Source organism: Arachis stenosperma, chromosome 6, assembly GCF_014773155.1.
Source record: "Arachis stenosperma cultivar V10309 chromosome 6, arast.V10309.gnm1.PFL2, whole genome shotgun sequence".
NCBI lineage: Eukaryota > Viridiplantae > Streptophyta > Magnoliopsida > Fabales > Fabaceae > Arachis > Arachis stenosperma.
The window spans coordinates 118711466-118725032 of NC_080382.1; the positions used below are offsets into that span (position 1 = coordinate 118711466).

The window sequence follows — 13567 nt, forward strand, 5'->3', positions numbered from 1 at the left end:
ACGAGTGCCGTGTTTGGGACCAACGATTACCAACGAGTTTGGGCCAGTGTTTGGATTATGACTATTGCAACAGTGGACCCAATTAAAAGTAGAGGTTCGGTCAATTCTTCTTAATTTATAAATTTGGGTACAAGGTGACAACCATGGGTCTTGGGCCAATAACCTGCATGATATTTCAAACCAATGGGCCACATTTCTCTAGTTGGATAACAAATTTCACCGGTTTACTGTTTTAGATTGTGTGTGTTTGTTATGTTATAATCTATTACACTTTTTTTTATTTGTCATGTTTGCGTGTCCGACACATTTTGAACACTATTTATTGATATTCATCTCACATATATCTTTTATATCCAATCATATCTTAAAAAATAAAAAAACATATTGAGACACACCTAAATACCATCATATATCAACATATCTAACATTATTCTTAACAAATATTTTTAAAATAAATTTAGAAATAGTATATATTATTAATTATTAAAACAAAAACGTTTTAAATACTTTATATAATTAAAAAAAGATATTAAAAATAATTAAAAAATAATTTATATTTAATATTAATAAAATATTAAAATATCATTATAATTTATCTAAAAAATATTTTATATCTTATATATATGCCGTATTTTCATATCTTACAAAGATTTTAAATTTGCAGTATCTCATGTTATGTTGTGTCTCATATTTATGTTAGTGTCTGTACATCGTAGATTATAATACTTAAGATTAGAGACCGTCTAATCTATTTGATTAAAAAATTATTTTTATTTATTTAAATAATTAGTTCACTCATCTGTTTAAAAAAATATCAAAAATTAAAATTTTATTTTATATATATAATAATTTATTAGTTAACAATAAATTTTTGTAATAAATTAGTCTCCAAACTGTAGAGTTAGATATATAATTTGTAAGGATAATGGATATCACCGTGTTACTTTCTGTATCCTATGTAAAATTATTTTGTTTTGTCGTCTCGTAGAATTATGTTGAGCTCAATGGAAACATATTTGGAAAATTCTACCGTGCTTATAAAGGTTTTCAGCATAGTATGCTGATTTTGCGTGGCAATATGAAAAATCACCACGTGGGATGAGAATGGTTGTGAGACGGAACAGGAGAAGCATTCCGTTCTGCAAGAGTAATTTATGCATGGTAGTTAGTTTTATAATTAGTTGATAAGATAATTTAAAAATTAAGAATAAAAAATATTTAAAAATAAATATAAAAATTTTATAAGTTATTTAAATTTTAGAAGGTATAAAATTTATAAATTTAAATTAAATAAAATATTTAAAAAAAGTTTAATTATTTTATTGGTCTTTATAGTTTTGCGAAATTTTTAATTAGGTCTATATTTTTTTTCTTTTAATTAGGTCCCTGCACCAAATTTTTTTTCAATTAGATTTCTCTTAGAAGTGATTGGCTTAATTTTAGAGGAATCCAACTAAAAAAAAATTTTGATGCAAGGATCTAAATAAAATAAAATAAAAAGTGTAGGGACTCAATTAAAAAAAAATTGGTGCAAGGACTCAATTAAAAAGAAAAAAAATATAGGAATTTAATTAAAAATTTCGCGAAACTATAGGGACCAATAAAGTAATTAAACCTAAAAAAATTATTATGTTATTATTATGTGTAATAAAATTAAGATAAACATTTATAAAGTAATTATTTATAAACATCATATAAATTTATTTATTTATTTTTTTACCGGTATTTAATTTGAAGCAAAGATAAATATTATATTCAAAATATTTTTTTCTTCATGTATAATTTTAAATTTTATATTCAATTTATTAAATTATTTTTAATTTTATTATTTTTCAAAATTATTAATTTATACTTTATTATATTCATGTTTTATCGATTTTTAGCAAATCGAGGTGGTTCAATATCTAATAGTCTGGGTTCGATATCTAGCTAATTCATGTTTTATTATATTAATGTTTTATCGATATTTAATTAAGTCTCAGTACTTTTTTTTCTTTTAATCGAGTCCTTGTACCATTTTTTTAATTGGATCTCTACACTTCTTTTTTTTCTTTTATTTGATTCCTGCACTAATTTTTTTTAGTTAGATCCTTATAGAATTAAGCCAATTATTGTTAAGAGGGACTTAATTAAAAAAAAATTGGTACAAAAATCTAATTAAAAAAATTATAAAGATCTATTAAAAATTTTGTAAAATTTTAAAAACTAACAGAATAATTAAATTTTTTTAATATTTTATTTAATTTAAATTTATAAATTTTATACATTCTAAAATTTAAATAACTTATAAAATTTTTATATTTATTTTTAAATATTTTTTATTTTTAACTTTTGAATTATCTTATAAACTAGTTATAAAACTAACTACTATACATAATTATTTTGAACGGAATGCCTCTTCTGTTCTATTTTACAACTATTTTCATCCCACGTGTCAATCTTTTATATTGCCACACAAAATCAGCATTACTATGCTGAAAACGTTGGTAGAATTTTCCAACATATTTTTATGGTTGTAGCCAATTATGGACTTATCTTGATAAGGGAAGTCATAGCAAAACCCAACTAGGGAGATAAAGGGGTCTTTAGTATAACAGAGTGACCCTCCTATACACAACGGCGGAGTTTAGTGTGGACAACATGGCCCCAAAAATTTTATAAAAGCTTTAATAATAAGATTATACAAAATATGATTATAATTCAGTTGGCTAAAGTTATATATATGATACTAGGTATAAAGTGTAATATATTCAAGCCTTAACTCTTTTAATTTTTTTTTTCAAATTAATTAGACTAATGCACTAACTAAAATGGTACTTTTGTAAAGTAATCGATACAATAAAATTCATCGTCCTAAACATTATAATAATTAATTTATCTTTTTAATGCTATTTTATGTGTTATTGGTTTTATTTTGTTTTTTTTTTACAGAAAAATATTAAGATATTTTTTAAATATTGGTGTAGACTAATAAAAAATTTTTACAATTTACAATTTTTGAAATTTTAATCTTTTAAAATAAATTCTAAGTAATTATATTTTTCCATATCATTTTAAGAAATTGAATATATCTAATTAATTTGGTATTATTTTATGATTTGTTAGTTTTCTAATCAATTCTTCTAAAAAATATATATTCAATATTCATTAAATATTATCACTTTTAATATCTATCATTTTAAGTACAAAAGGTTTAGTTTTTATTTAATTATTAAATATTTTAAATTATTTAAGATTTAAATAATATTATTTTAAAATATTTATCCATAAAATTATTTATTTATTATCATCTGAATGACAAACTCTAAACAAAATTATATTAATAAATTTTATTTTTATATAAATGTTATTGTGTATTTTTTTTATGTTAAAGGTTTGATCCCTTTAAATTTTTTTTTTTATGTTATTGAGCTTGGGCTAGGACTTGAACTAGGGTCTAGGCTAGGATTAGGGTTTTTTTTTTCAAAAATTTAATTGTATTTTTAAATTTTCATAAATTTAAATGTTTGTGAAATAAAAAAGTTAAAAAAATATATATTTTCTTGCTTAAAAAATTTAAGTATAATTCGGTTCAGATTATGTAAACCGATTGGATTCAAGTCTGATAATTATAATATGGACAATGAAATTTATTGTTGTTATAATAAACCGATTTTGTTCTAATTTATTAAAAAATAAATTATTAATCGGTTTAATAACCCATCCAATAGCAACGTGACACACGTAATGTCTTTAAAAAAAAGACATTTCTAATGTCTTTATCAGAGTGATCACCGATTCATACTCATAAACTTATCCTTGTGACAGTTTTCTTTTTTAATAGCGTTTACTGTATACTTATAAATCTTCTCTTCCATAAAAAATGATAAAATTTCTCTATATAAATAAATAATGCTAAGTGATAAAACTCTTTTGTAATCAAGTTAATAGAATAAAGTTTTAAAATGGTCTTTAAAAAACGTTTATTTTTATAGATATTGATACAACTTTAGTATAACACTCAGTTATTAGATTTTATGATATTTTTAAGATTTTGGGGCGGGGCAATATGTCATTTGCATAAGGCATATTGTCAATACGCGAAAGGCATATCGTCCTTCTCTCATAATTTTAAAAAACATCATAAAATCTAATAAATGAGTGTTACACCAAAATTTCTTCCATATCCAAAAAAATTATCCTTAAAATGTTTAAAATGAGTCATGTACTTTAAATAGTTTTCTGAAATTGCACAATGTGATCCAGCTTAATCAGAACTTCTTTAATATCATTAGAGTTAGGAGTGAGTCGAAGTGAGTTGAGTTAGACCAAACTCAAGCTCAACTCACAAAAATTGAGCTTGCCTCACTATTCGACTCATTAACAATTAAACATATTTCTTAAGCTCAAACTCGACTCACCGAAAACTCACGAGTTAGCTCAAATTACAGGAACATAATTTATAATTCTATATCAATAAACTATAAATATATATATATATGTTAAAAAAATAATTTTATATATTATTTATCTATTAGTTATAAAATTTTTTTATTTATCTCTTACATCAAAATTATATAAAAAAAATTACTATAAAATTTTAAATAATTAAAAACATTAATATATATGTAAAATTATATATTATTATTTTATATATACACACACAAAAATACATACATATAATATTAATTGAGCCAACTCACGAATTAATGAGATGAGTTTATCCAAGCTCAAGCTCCACTCACATAATTCATGAGCTCTATTCTAATCTCAAGTTTGGGCTTTGGGCTCACGAGTTCAGCTTATCAAACTATTAACGAGTTGAATTTGAGCTTGCTCATAAACTGGCTTGACTCACTTCCAACTCTAATACTAATGTAGCCTGATGATAAGGACAACTAGTATCAAGTGTTAGACTATGATTTGGCTATATGTAATGGATTGATGATATGTTGATAAAAGAGTCGTAACATGTTGATAGTGATATGTTGATATGGACGATAGTGTCATGCATCACAATATTATTTGTCTACGTATCATAACATAATTTTCCAATATGTCATTCACTATAACAACATTGTAAGTGAACACATTAGTCCCTGACTTTGCATTAAATGAATTATTTTAGTTTTTAAAATTGAATGTTGTGAGCAAATTCATCCTTGGAATAGTTTTTTTTATCTTTTGCTTTATAAATTCAAAATTCTCAATATTTCAAATGCTTTTATAAATGTTTTAAATTTTTTTTTTGTTCACAAATTTTTTTTTGCAATTTAATATCGATAATTTTTGTAATGTATAAGTATGATATTTTAATAAAAAAAAATATATGATTAATTAGAAAATGAAAAATTTTTTCCCCAAAATATGTCTATTCTATGTAAATAAAAAATTCATTTAAAACGTTACTTGTTTATATCTTACTGAAAAAATATAAAATATTTTGCCCTTGTCAACCATGTTGCCAAAGTTTGGTTGGAGGTTGAGGTAAATGAGCAGGGAGTTGGATAGCAAGGGAGGAAAGTGGGAAGTTGTCTCTTTCTTGGGTAGTCTACGACTAATAATAGGAGCCATTGAGAATGCTTTATAGCTATGATTGACTGGGGTGTGATGCAACCATCTTTGTCGAGTGTATCACAGCCTTAATCTTTCTTTGGATGCTAATCTTTTGGGAATTTGGGATTATCAAGATTTACCACAAAAGGGATCAATCTTCAGAAGTTGGAACTCTTATAACTTGTTGCTTGTAGATCAAGAAGTCCCTCTGTCAAGTTTTGTTGAAACGGCAAGATTGAAGGTTGGAGTATAAGAGGATTCTTGAAATAGTGAAAGTTTGCACCATACAAAGTTGAAAAGCTCACAAACCTCAGAAGAAGAATAAGCAACTGTTGTCAATAACCTTCCTGGCATAAATAGTTGATACACAATCACTAAAAACAGCACACTTATCAAAAAGGCGTGCTTCTTATTCTCTTAAGTCTTAACCATGTGAACCCATCTGATTATAGATAATTAGTATCGGGTATAGTGGATGCTAAAAACCATCATTATACCGTAGAACTCCCTTGTTTAAATGCTTATGATGATGATCTTCGTAAAAATTTATATCATTACATACAAAATCGCAATTTGTTTAAAAACACAACCATGAAAACATGGCCAAAATAGGCATCAGCCCTTGTATTACACAAGTTAATACTTCTTTCAACAAATCGTTGCTATCCGTTGGCTCGGGTTGATTGGGAACTTGCTCCACAGAATAACCGGTTTCTGTTTCTCGCTTACCATTTGTTTTACAATTATAATGAAAATTTTAAGTGGAAGGCATATTGCATTTAAGAAACAGGCATGGGGGCAAAAAGGCAAACCAACCCGTTCCAACCTAATAATCATTGAAATGCTTCATCATTAAAATTTTGCCTCATTTTTCAAATGGTGGCAAACTTTCAATCCTGAAGCTAGCAAACTGTCCGCCCGTAACAGATTGAAGCAATGTACAGATTCTTGGACCATTTTTCCTGCAAAAAACATCAAACTATTAGTATCCTGTGCGGAAAAAACAATTGAGAAATAGCAGCAGTGGCAAACCACAAAAGACTATAAATGAATTTAGCCATCCTAGAATGGAATAAATGCCAACCATGATATAATAACAGCCTAATACAACACAAGAAACTCATACCTTTACATGCGTGCTAGGGAAGGCAGAGGTACGCAAAGTCTCTTGAGTTTCATCAAGCAATTTTCGCTTTGGAATGCTAAGTATGAAAGCAGCCTGATCAGCAGTAGCAGCCATGGATGTAATCCGGTAACCACTCTCCCATCGACGATGTATTCCCTCGCTCGGATACAAAAAGTCGAGCTCCACAACCTTTCATCATTAAATGAAAAGTAATAACAATTATCAAGGTGGGTTAAAGTATTCATACATGATAAAGTATCAAAGGTCAAAAACGGTTTAGATACCTGATCAGAATATCCCGCATTCCTGGACATGACAACACCCCAGCGATTGCCAGCAGTAGTCATAGAGGTAACATGGAATCCTTCTTTCCACTTCTTGTTTATCCATTTAAAAGGAAATGATTCGCTAACTTTATATGACTGCTGTGTGTAGGGAGTCCCTGCAAAGCAACGATCAACTATGAGATATTAAAATAACTCATCATCTACTTCAATATCAACAACTATCTCAACTCAGAAGCTAAATAAGGCAAAAGAAAAGCAATTTTTCTTATAAAATATTCTGATATGTTCTTTTGTTAACTTCTATAACAAAATAAGTTGTTTCAAAGGAAATATTGTTAGAATCCAAGATCGCATATACAAGCTGAAGTTTAAACCGGTTCTGAAAATGACCAAGGTCAGCATTTTATGTTGTGCACTTAGAAATTTGACATGCTTTCTCAGACGCAAATTAAATAGCATTGCAACAATAATATGCTAACAAACTAATTAGAATCTAGATAAAAGACCAATACTTAAAAGGTACAGAAAAAGGACATAAATTACATAAAATCAGTAAGGAAAAAAGGTAAAAAGGAGGGTGGAAAATGATGAATCAGTGATAACTTGATCAAAAAATAATAATGGTCACTATAATTCAACCCCGTGTCTTTTCTATACAAGTTAATAAAAAGTGTAAAAGAATTGAGTAGTGGAGTAGCTCAAATTAAAACATCATATAAAATGTAAGACTAAAACCTTTGGACATGACAACCAAAGAACTTCCATTAACTGCACCAGCTATTGAACTGATATAGTAATTTTTCTCCCATTGCTCCATAATCCAATCCTGAGAGATCGTCAAAACATCAATCATTGCACTAATACATATTTAATAAACAGAATGAAAGTTATAAACCTGAGAAGAAAGAAATATACCTTATGGAGGAAGGCTGGTGACAACTCATATACCTGAGAAGAAAAACCCGTTCCTGCATCCATAATTAGGGCCCACAGATTCGCTGAAGAGGCAACACAGCTTATATACAACCCATCCTCAATACCCTTGTCCACATGCTGCCGGAGCCTAGTGTCTGCTACATTATAGTGATATCTGCGACCAAAGATGTTATTTAAGAAAAGGCCGAAATGCTTAATGCATATAATAAGCAATCAAGTTTATGCATGCATAGTCCTTTCAAGACAGTGCATCTAGCACTAGAAATTACAAAGAATTCTTACTTTGTTTGAATGACCATTACATATGATAACTACATTTGCGTCAAAAGGATTTGAGAAAGATTGCAAGTGCCATTACAAATTCGCAATCACAAAAATCAAAAACAGCTTTTACAAGTACAAAGAAGATTTAATCGTTTTTTTTTTTTTTTATAAAATCATATTAAACTTATGATTATGAGAATCCCGAGCAGGGGGGGCTTTTGAATCTATTTTTATAAAATTTGCTTACGATTATTATTGTTAAACAAGAGGCTTATAGAATTTTCTGATAACCATGTTAGGTTAGACTTCTATGCTGTCTTAAGAAATGATAACTTGGTATGTCCTTACTTTTCCTATCCTTCTGTTTTATTTTTGTTTTGGAGGAGGTGAACATTAGCAATGCCACTGCTTCCCATTATCAGGTAAAGCAGGACATTTAGCAAGATTCACAAAGGAATTTGAGCCTCAACATGCTCAATATAAGGCTGACTTGCTGTGGCTTTGCATATCAGTTGCAATATACATCAACATTTGGGAGAAGACTGCAGCCAATAGTCAGGAAAGCTAGAAATACTATGAGCAACAAACATATACTTTTCTGTGTTAAAAGAAGGAGCAACTCAATTATTGAGCAAAAGCACTCATCTGCTCCACCATTTGTGGGGAAAAAGATTCATGTTCAGCAAATGATATAGAACGTATTATCAACAATTTGCAAGATTGAGGAGGGTATATTGATTACCTCTGCTTCATGGGACGGCGTGCATTATACACTGATATCCACTGCGTTGCAGGACTACCTAGTCGTACTTTCTTCTTAGGCTGCTCATCTTCTTCCAGATTTATAAGCATCCTTCCTCGTTTTTGACCGACCTATTTATATTAAGGGTTTGGCGTTTAGGCACAGAAATTAGTAAACAAAATAAAATATATATATATAATACTTTAGCAAAGTAAAAGAATAAAAACTATCAAAAGACAACCTTAAGAGCACCATCAATTCGGATAGGTCTCAATGGAGTGCATGGTTCAATTAAGCTATCAAAAAGTGATATAAGCTTGGAATAATTTGGCTCCTCATCGAATCTCATGTTCGTAACAGCCTCAAGGAACTGTTTAAATGGAGGAGGACAAAAGCAGCACATCAACTCGGGAGAAGTGGCCATCTTTTTCTTACAAACAAGAAAGCTTTTATTGTCACCCTGCAAATTAAGGGGAAAGATAAATAGATTATATATCATGTAAAACTTCTAAACAGGAAACAAGAAATAAAGATAGAGCGAAAAAATGCACCTGATAACCCTGCCATGGTAGTCTCCCTTTTATGAGAAATATTAACGTGTATGCAAGGGACTCAAGATCATCCCTTCGGCTTCCAGTCCTACCTAAATGTGCATGTACACTTGCATACCTTATTGTTCCCCTGAAGGAATAGGATATTATCAACACTGAGAAGAATAATATAATCATGCGAAATTCACAACATTCAAACATTGACGAACCTAAATATATCAGGTCTCTGATCATAATCAACATGTAGACCAGACGATGCATCCTTCCATCTCGATGCTGAAGACATTACAAGATACAAACATTATTATAAATACCATATAGCCAATGTAAATAAAAGCTAGGAAAAAAGTTCCAGCATAAAGTAAAACTGAAGCCATCTGATTTTGAAGGAAGACATACCCAAACCAAGATCAATGAGATATAACTTCTTATCATCAGCCGTTCCCGGTTGACCAAGCAAAAAGTTTTCTGGTTTTACATCTCCATGCACAAAGCTGATTCAAATAAATGAGACTCGTTTAAAAAACAATCAATTTAGGCTTGATAAGACTTAAAAAACCAACTTTTACCCTTTTAAATGGAGCTTCTCGAGGATTGATATTGCCTCCACTGCAATGCAAGCGACCATACTTGGTGACATCCTGTCCAGATGCTGAAGGGTTAATGGGACCAAAATGGAAATGGAAAGTGCAGTTAATAAATTAACCTAATAAGGTAACTAAGGGAGAATTCAAATCTCACGATTGGCCAAGAGAGTTCCATACATCCCAAAGACTGGGCCCAAGCATGTCCATGACCTGAAATATTTTATTTTCCTTTAGACAACAGATAGAAAATCAACATATGCTGATGTGACGTTTTGAACCATGTCTCACCAGAATATAAAAATCTCCTTGTCTACCCTTGTAATGAACCCAGGGAATGCCATAACAACCATTCAGAGTACTGCTCAATACCAAAAATACCGAGAGAATTAGCTAGTGTCTTGAGAAATGTCCCCTTCATAAGCGTGTTTAGAAAAGAGGACAGATAACTTACCTGTAGACTTGCCATTCATAAGGAGGCCCATAATTGCAGCCTTTACTGTTTCTGTGCTCAAACTTTAATGCAACCTGTAAACAGAGTTAAATACTTATATAATGAAAACATGCCAATGTATCATCCCATGTAGGATTTATTAGTATTTCAGTAAATCCTTAAAAAGAGATTGAATTTTTAACATCACCTCAATTGCATCAGGACCAGTTCGATCAGAACCACCACTCATCCTTCTGCCAACATAAACTTGGCCAAAACCACCCTTACCCAATTTCCTTTCTATCTTGTAAACAGGAGAGTTACCAACTTGTACCTGTATCAGCAAAAGAATAACCAACTCATGAGAGGTAACAAGAAATTAAGAACAAACCTTCACTGCATGCTTGAATAAGTATGACAAGGACCAGTATAAAAATATATAATAAATTTTGTTCTAAAAATATCAAAATTCTACAACTATCTCATATTTCCGAAACAAAACAATAAACACCAGTTTAAGACATTAACAAAAACAGAAAAGCCTGTAATAAATGCATTAAATAAATAATTATTATATTCAGCAAATCTAAGAAGCTAACAAAATAAGCCATCATTACCAGATAACTGCATCATAAAATCATCCAAAATAAACTAAATATATTTGGAAATTTAGTAAATCAGTATTAAAAGAGACAATATCCAAAATGGGAGATACCCTCTCAGGGACAGGGGTGGTGCTTGCTTCTTCCTCAGCTCCTCCAGCCACCTTGTCTGCACTTCCACCCTCCATCACAATATTATTATTGGCCACTACCTCTACCTGATTGTAAACAGGTTCAGGAGCCCTTAAACCAACAGGTTCTGGAAGGGCTTCACAAGGTTCAGGGTCTAGATCAATCAATCTTGCTCCACGGCCTCTACCAGCTGCAGTTCGCCTTGTGGGTACAGCTGGTGATGGCCCTTTGCCTACAGCTGTAGCATTACCCCCTCTTCCTCTTCCACCTCCAACTCTCCTCCTAGTTCTGTTCTGAGCAGGTTGTACCCAATTTTCTCCTTGATCAACGGGTAGTGGACCAGGCTGAAGATCACCAAGCCGTTTCGACCTTCTAGCTCCACTTCTCAACTCTGGCATCGTCTCCCCATTCAAATCATAGAACACTTCATTCGCCCCAATTATGCAAAAGTCCTCTGCAATTAAAAAATAAATAAATAAATAAAATCAATAGAAAAATGAGTTCCAAGCATTCACTCAGTAACCTTTTTCAGTAGCAAGAAGAGAGCATGGAAGATGAACTGAAAATATCTATCTATATCTGCAGCATAATTTGAAAAAGTAGGGTGAAAAATATCTATGGAGCTTGCCACACCTTGCCCGCAGATAACAGCATAAAGAAAGTAGCATACTGAAAAGGCAGTAGATACCAAGAAAAAGGTTCTACTTTCAGCAAAATATACTCCACAATCCAACAAGAAAAGGAATGTCTCTAAAAGCATAAAATGCAACCAGTCGCTTTCAGCATTCCAAATTTAACACACAGTACTTCTTATATCACCATTTGTCGGTCAATAATTTAAACTATATTACACAAAACCAGAATAAAATACATACATAAACAGAAGCCAAACAAGTTATTAGCTTCAAGTTTCACCATCTAAACAGATTACACACAACTCCAAACCTACAAATCTTCGCCGATTGCTTCGACTAAACCAAACAACACAAAAACGAACCTAAAACAAATAAAAATAAAAAGTTCCTTTTTTTTCCTTTCAAAAACAGATTGAGTACTCCATGAAGAAAACCAATCGTGAACCGATCATGAAAACAATATTTTTCAAAAAAATATCCACACGCAAAAAAGAAAAAAGTTAAACAAAATCACAAAACCGACCATCAAGTTTGCTCAACACTATCACCAGTCACGAAACGATCAAAGAAGAATTTTTCCATAAAATAAATAAATGTTAAATGAACAATCCAAACGTTTAAAAAAATTGAAAAACTAAAAAGTAAAAAACTCACAGATCGATCCGGTAAGCTGCAAAAAGAAGAGGATCGGGTGGCGATTCACGAACAAAAGGGAGAAGAGAGCGATCGAAGTGGGATCGCGAAAGAATCAGTGAAGGAAACGCGAGGAATGCGGAATGCAAGGCAGTGAAAAAGGCAAAGGACAACAACAATAAGAAGAAGCTATTGTATTAACATAACAATCATCGTCACCAAAATCGAAGATGAATTTGTTTAGGGTTCGCAAGAGAAGAAGAAGAAGAAGAAGAAGAAGAAGAGAGGTTAGAGAGTATGGTATTATTATTAGGTGGAAGATGATAGATAGAGAAGATAGAGATATGGGGTTACCCCTCTTTGGTTTTTGTTGTTGATGTATTGTTCCTGCTTCTTCCTTCTTTTCTTTTTTTTTTTTTCTCTTTTTTGGTGCCTAGAAAAATATTAATATTAATACTTTAATATTATATTAATATTAATTAATTAATTATAAAAGATGGTTTTGGGATGGAGAATGTGGCAATGGCGATTGGCTAGTGAAGTTTGTTGCTTGTTGTTTGTTGTTTGTTTGTGTTGTGGGTGTGTATTGTTGTATGTGCTATATCTGACATCTTATTTCTTTTTTATTTATCCATGTATTTCTTATACATAATTGTGAATGAATATATAGTTACAATCGTCCCAATGTGATTTGTAACTGTTGATCTAGAAGATTTTTCTTTTTATTAACGTTGAATTGTTGATCCAAAAGAATAAAATCTTACAAAATTACAAAAATATATATGTATATAAAAAATTAATCTTTATATATTTATATACGTCATTATTTAATATATTTTTTATGTATATTTTATAGAATAATTGGTTTAATGACTAATATTTTATAAAGCATGGTCATAAAAATTAATGCAAGTATATTTGGATAAGATCTTTTTTATTTAACGTGGTTTTTTTTACTTATTTAACGTGTATTATATATATATATATATATATATATATATATATGTGTGTGTGTGTGTGGGTGTGTTTTTTATTATTTTTTAATATTTTAATCATTCTATTTTTATTCTAAAATATTTAAAATGACATCAATGTTATTCTACTATC

At 30.1% G+C, this 13567-nt stretch overlaps 1 protein-coding gene across 1 annotated transcript; it reads right to left on the minus strand.

Annotated features, from left to right (window-relative positions):
- Positions 1 to 6044: 6044 nt before the first annotated feature.
- LOC130935138 (casein kinase 1-like protein HD16) lies at positions 6045 to 12829 on the minus strand. Its single transcript, XM_057864718.1, has 17 exons — positions 12482 to 12829; positions 11174 to 11646; positions 10667 to 10792; positions 10480 to 10553; positions 10317 to 10386; positions 10183 to 10238; positions 10011 to 10082; positions 9841 to 9935; positions 9651 to 9717; positions 9442 to 9571; positions 9132 to 9350; positions 8891 to 9021; positions 7864 to 8038; positions 7684 to 7774; positions 6946 to 7103; positions 6662 to 6850; positions 6045 to 6497 (listed from the first exon to the last, which is right to left on the minus strand). Exons 2-17 carry the CDS (start codon positions 11588 to 11590, stop codon positions 6438 to 6440), a joined length of 2130 nt encoding a protein of 709 aa, XP_057720701.1. The 5' UTR covers positions 11591 to 11646; positions 12482 to 12829; the 3' UTR covers positions 6045 to 6437.
- Positions 12830 to 13567: the final 738 nt, after the last annotated feature.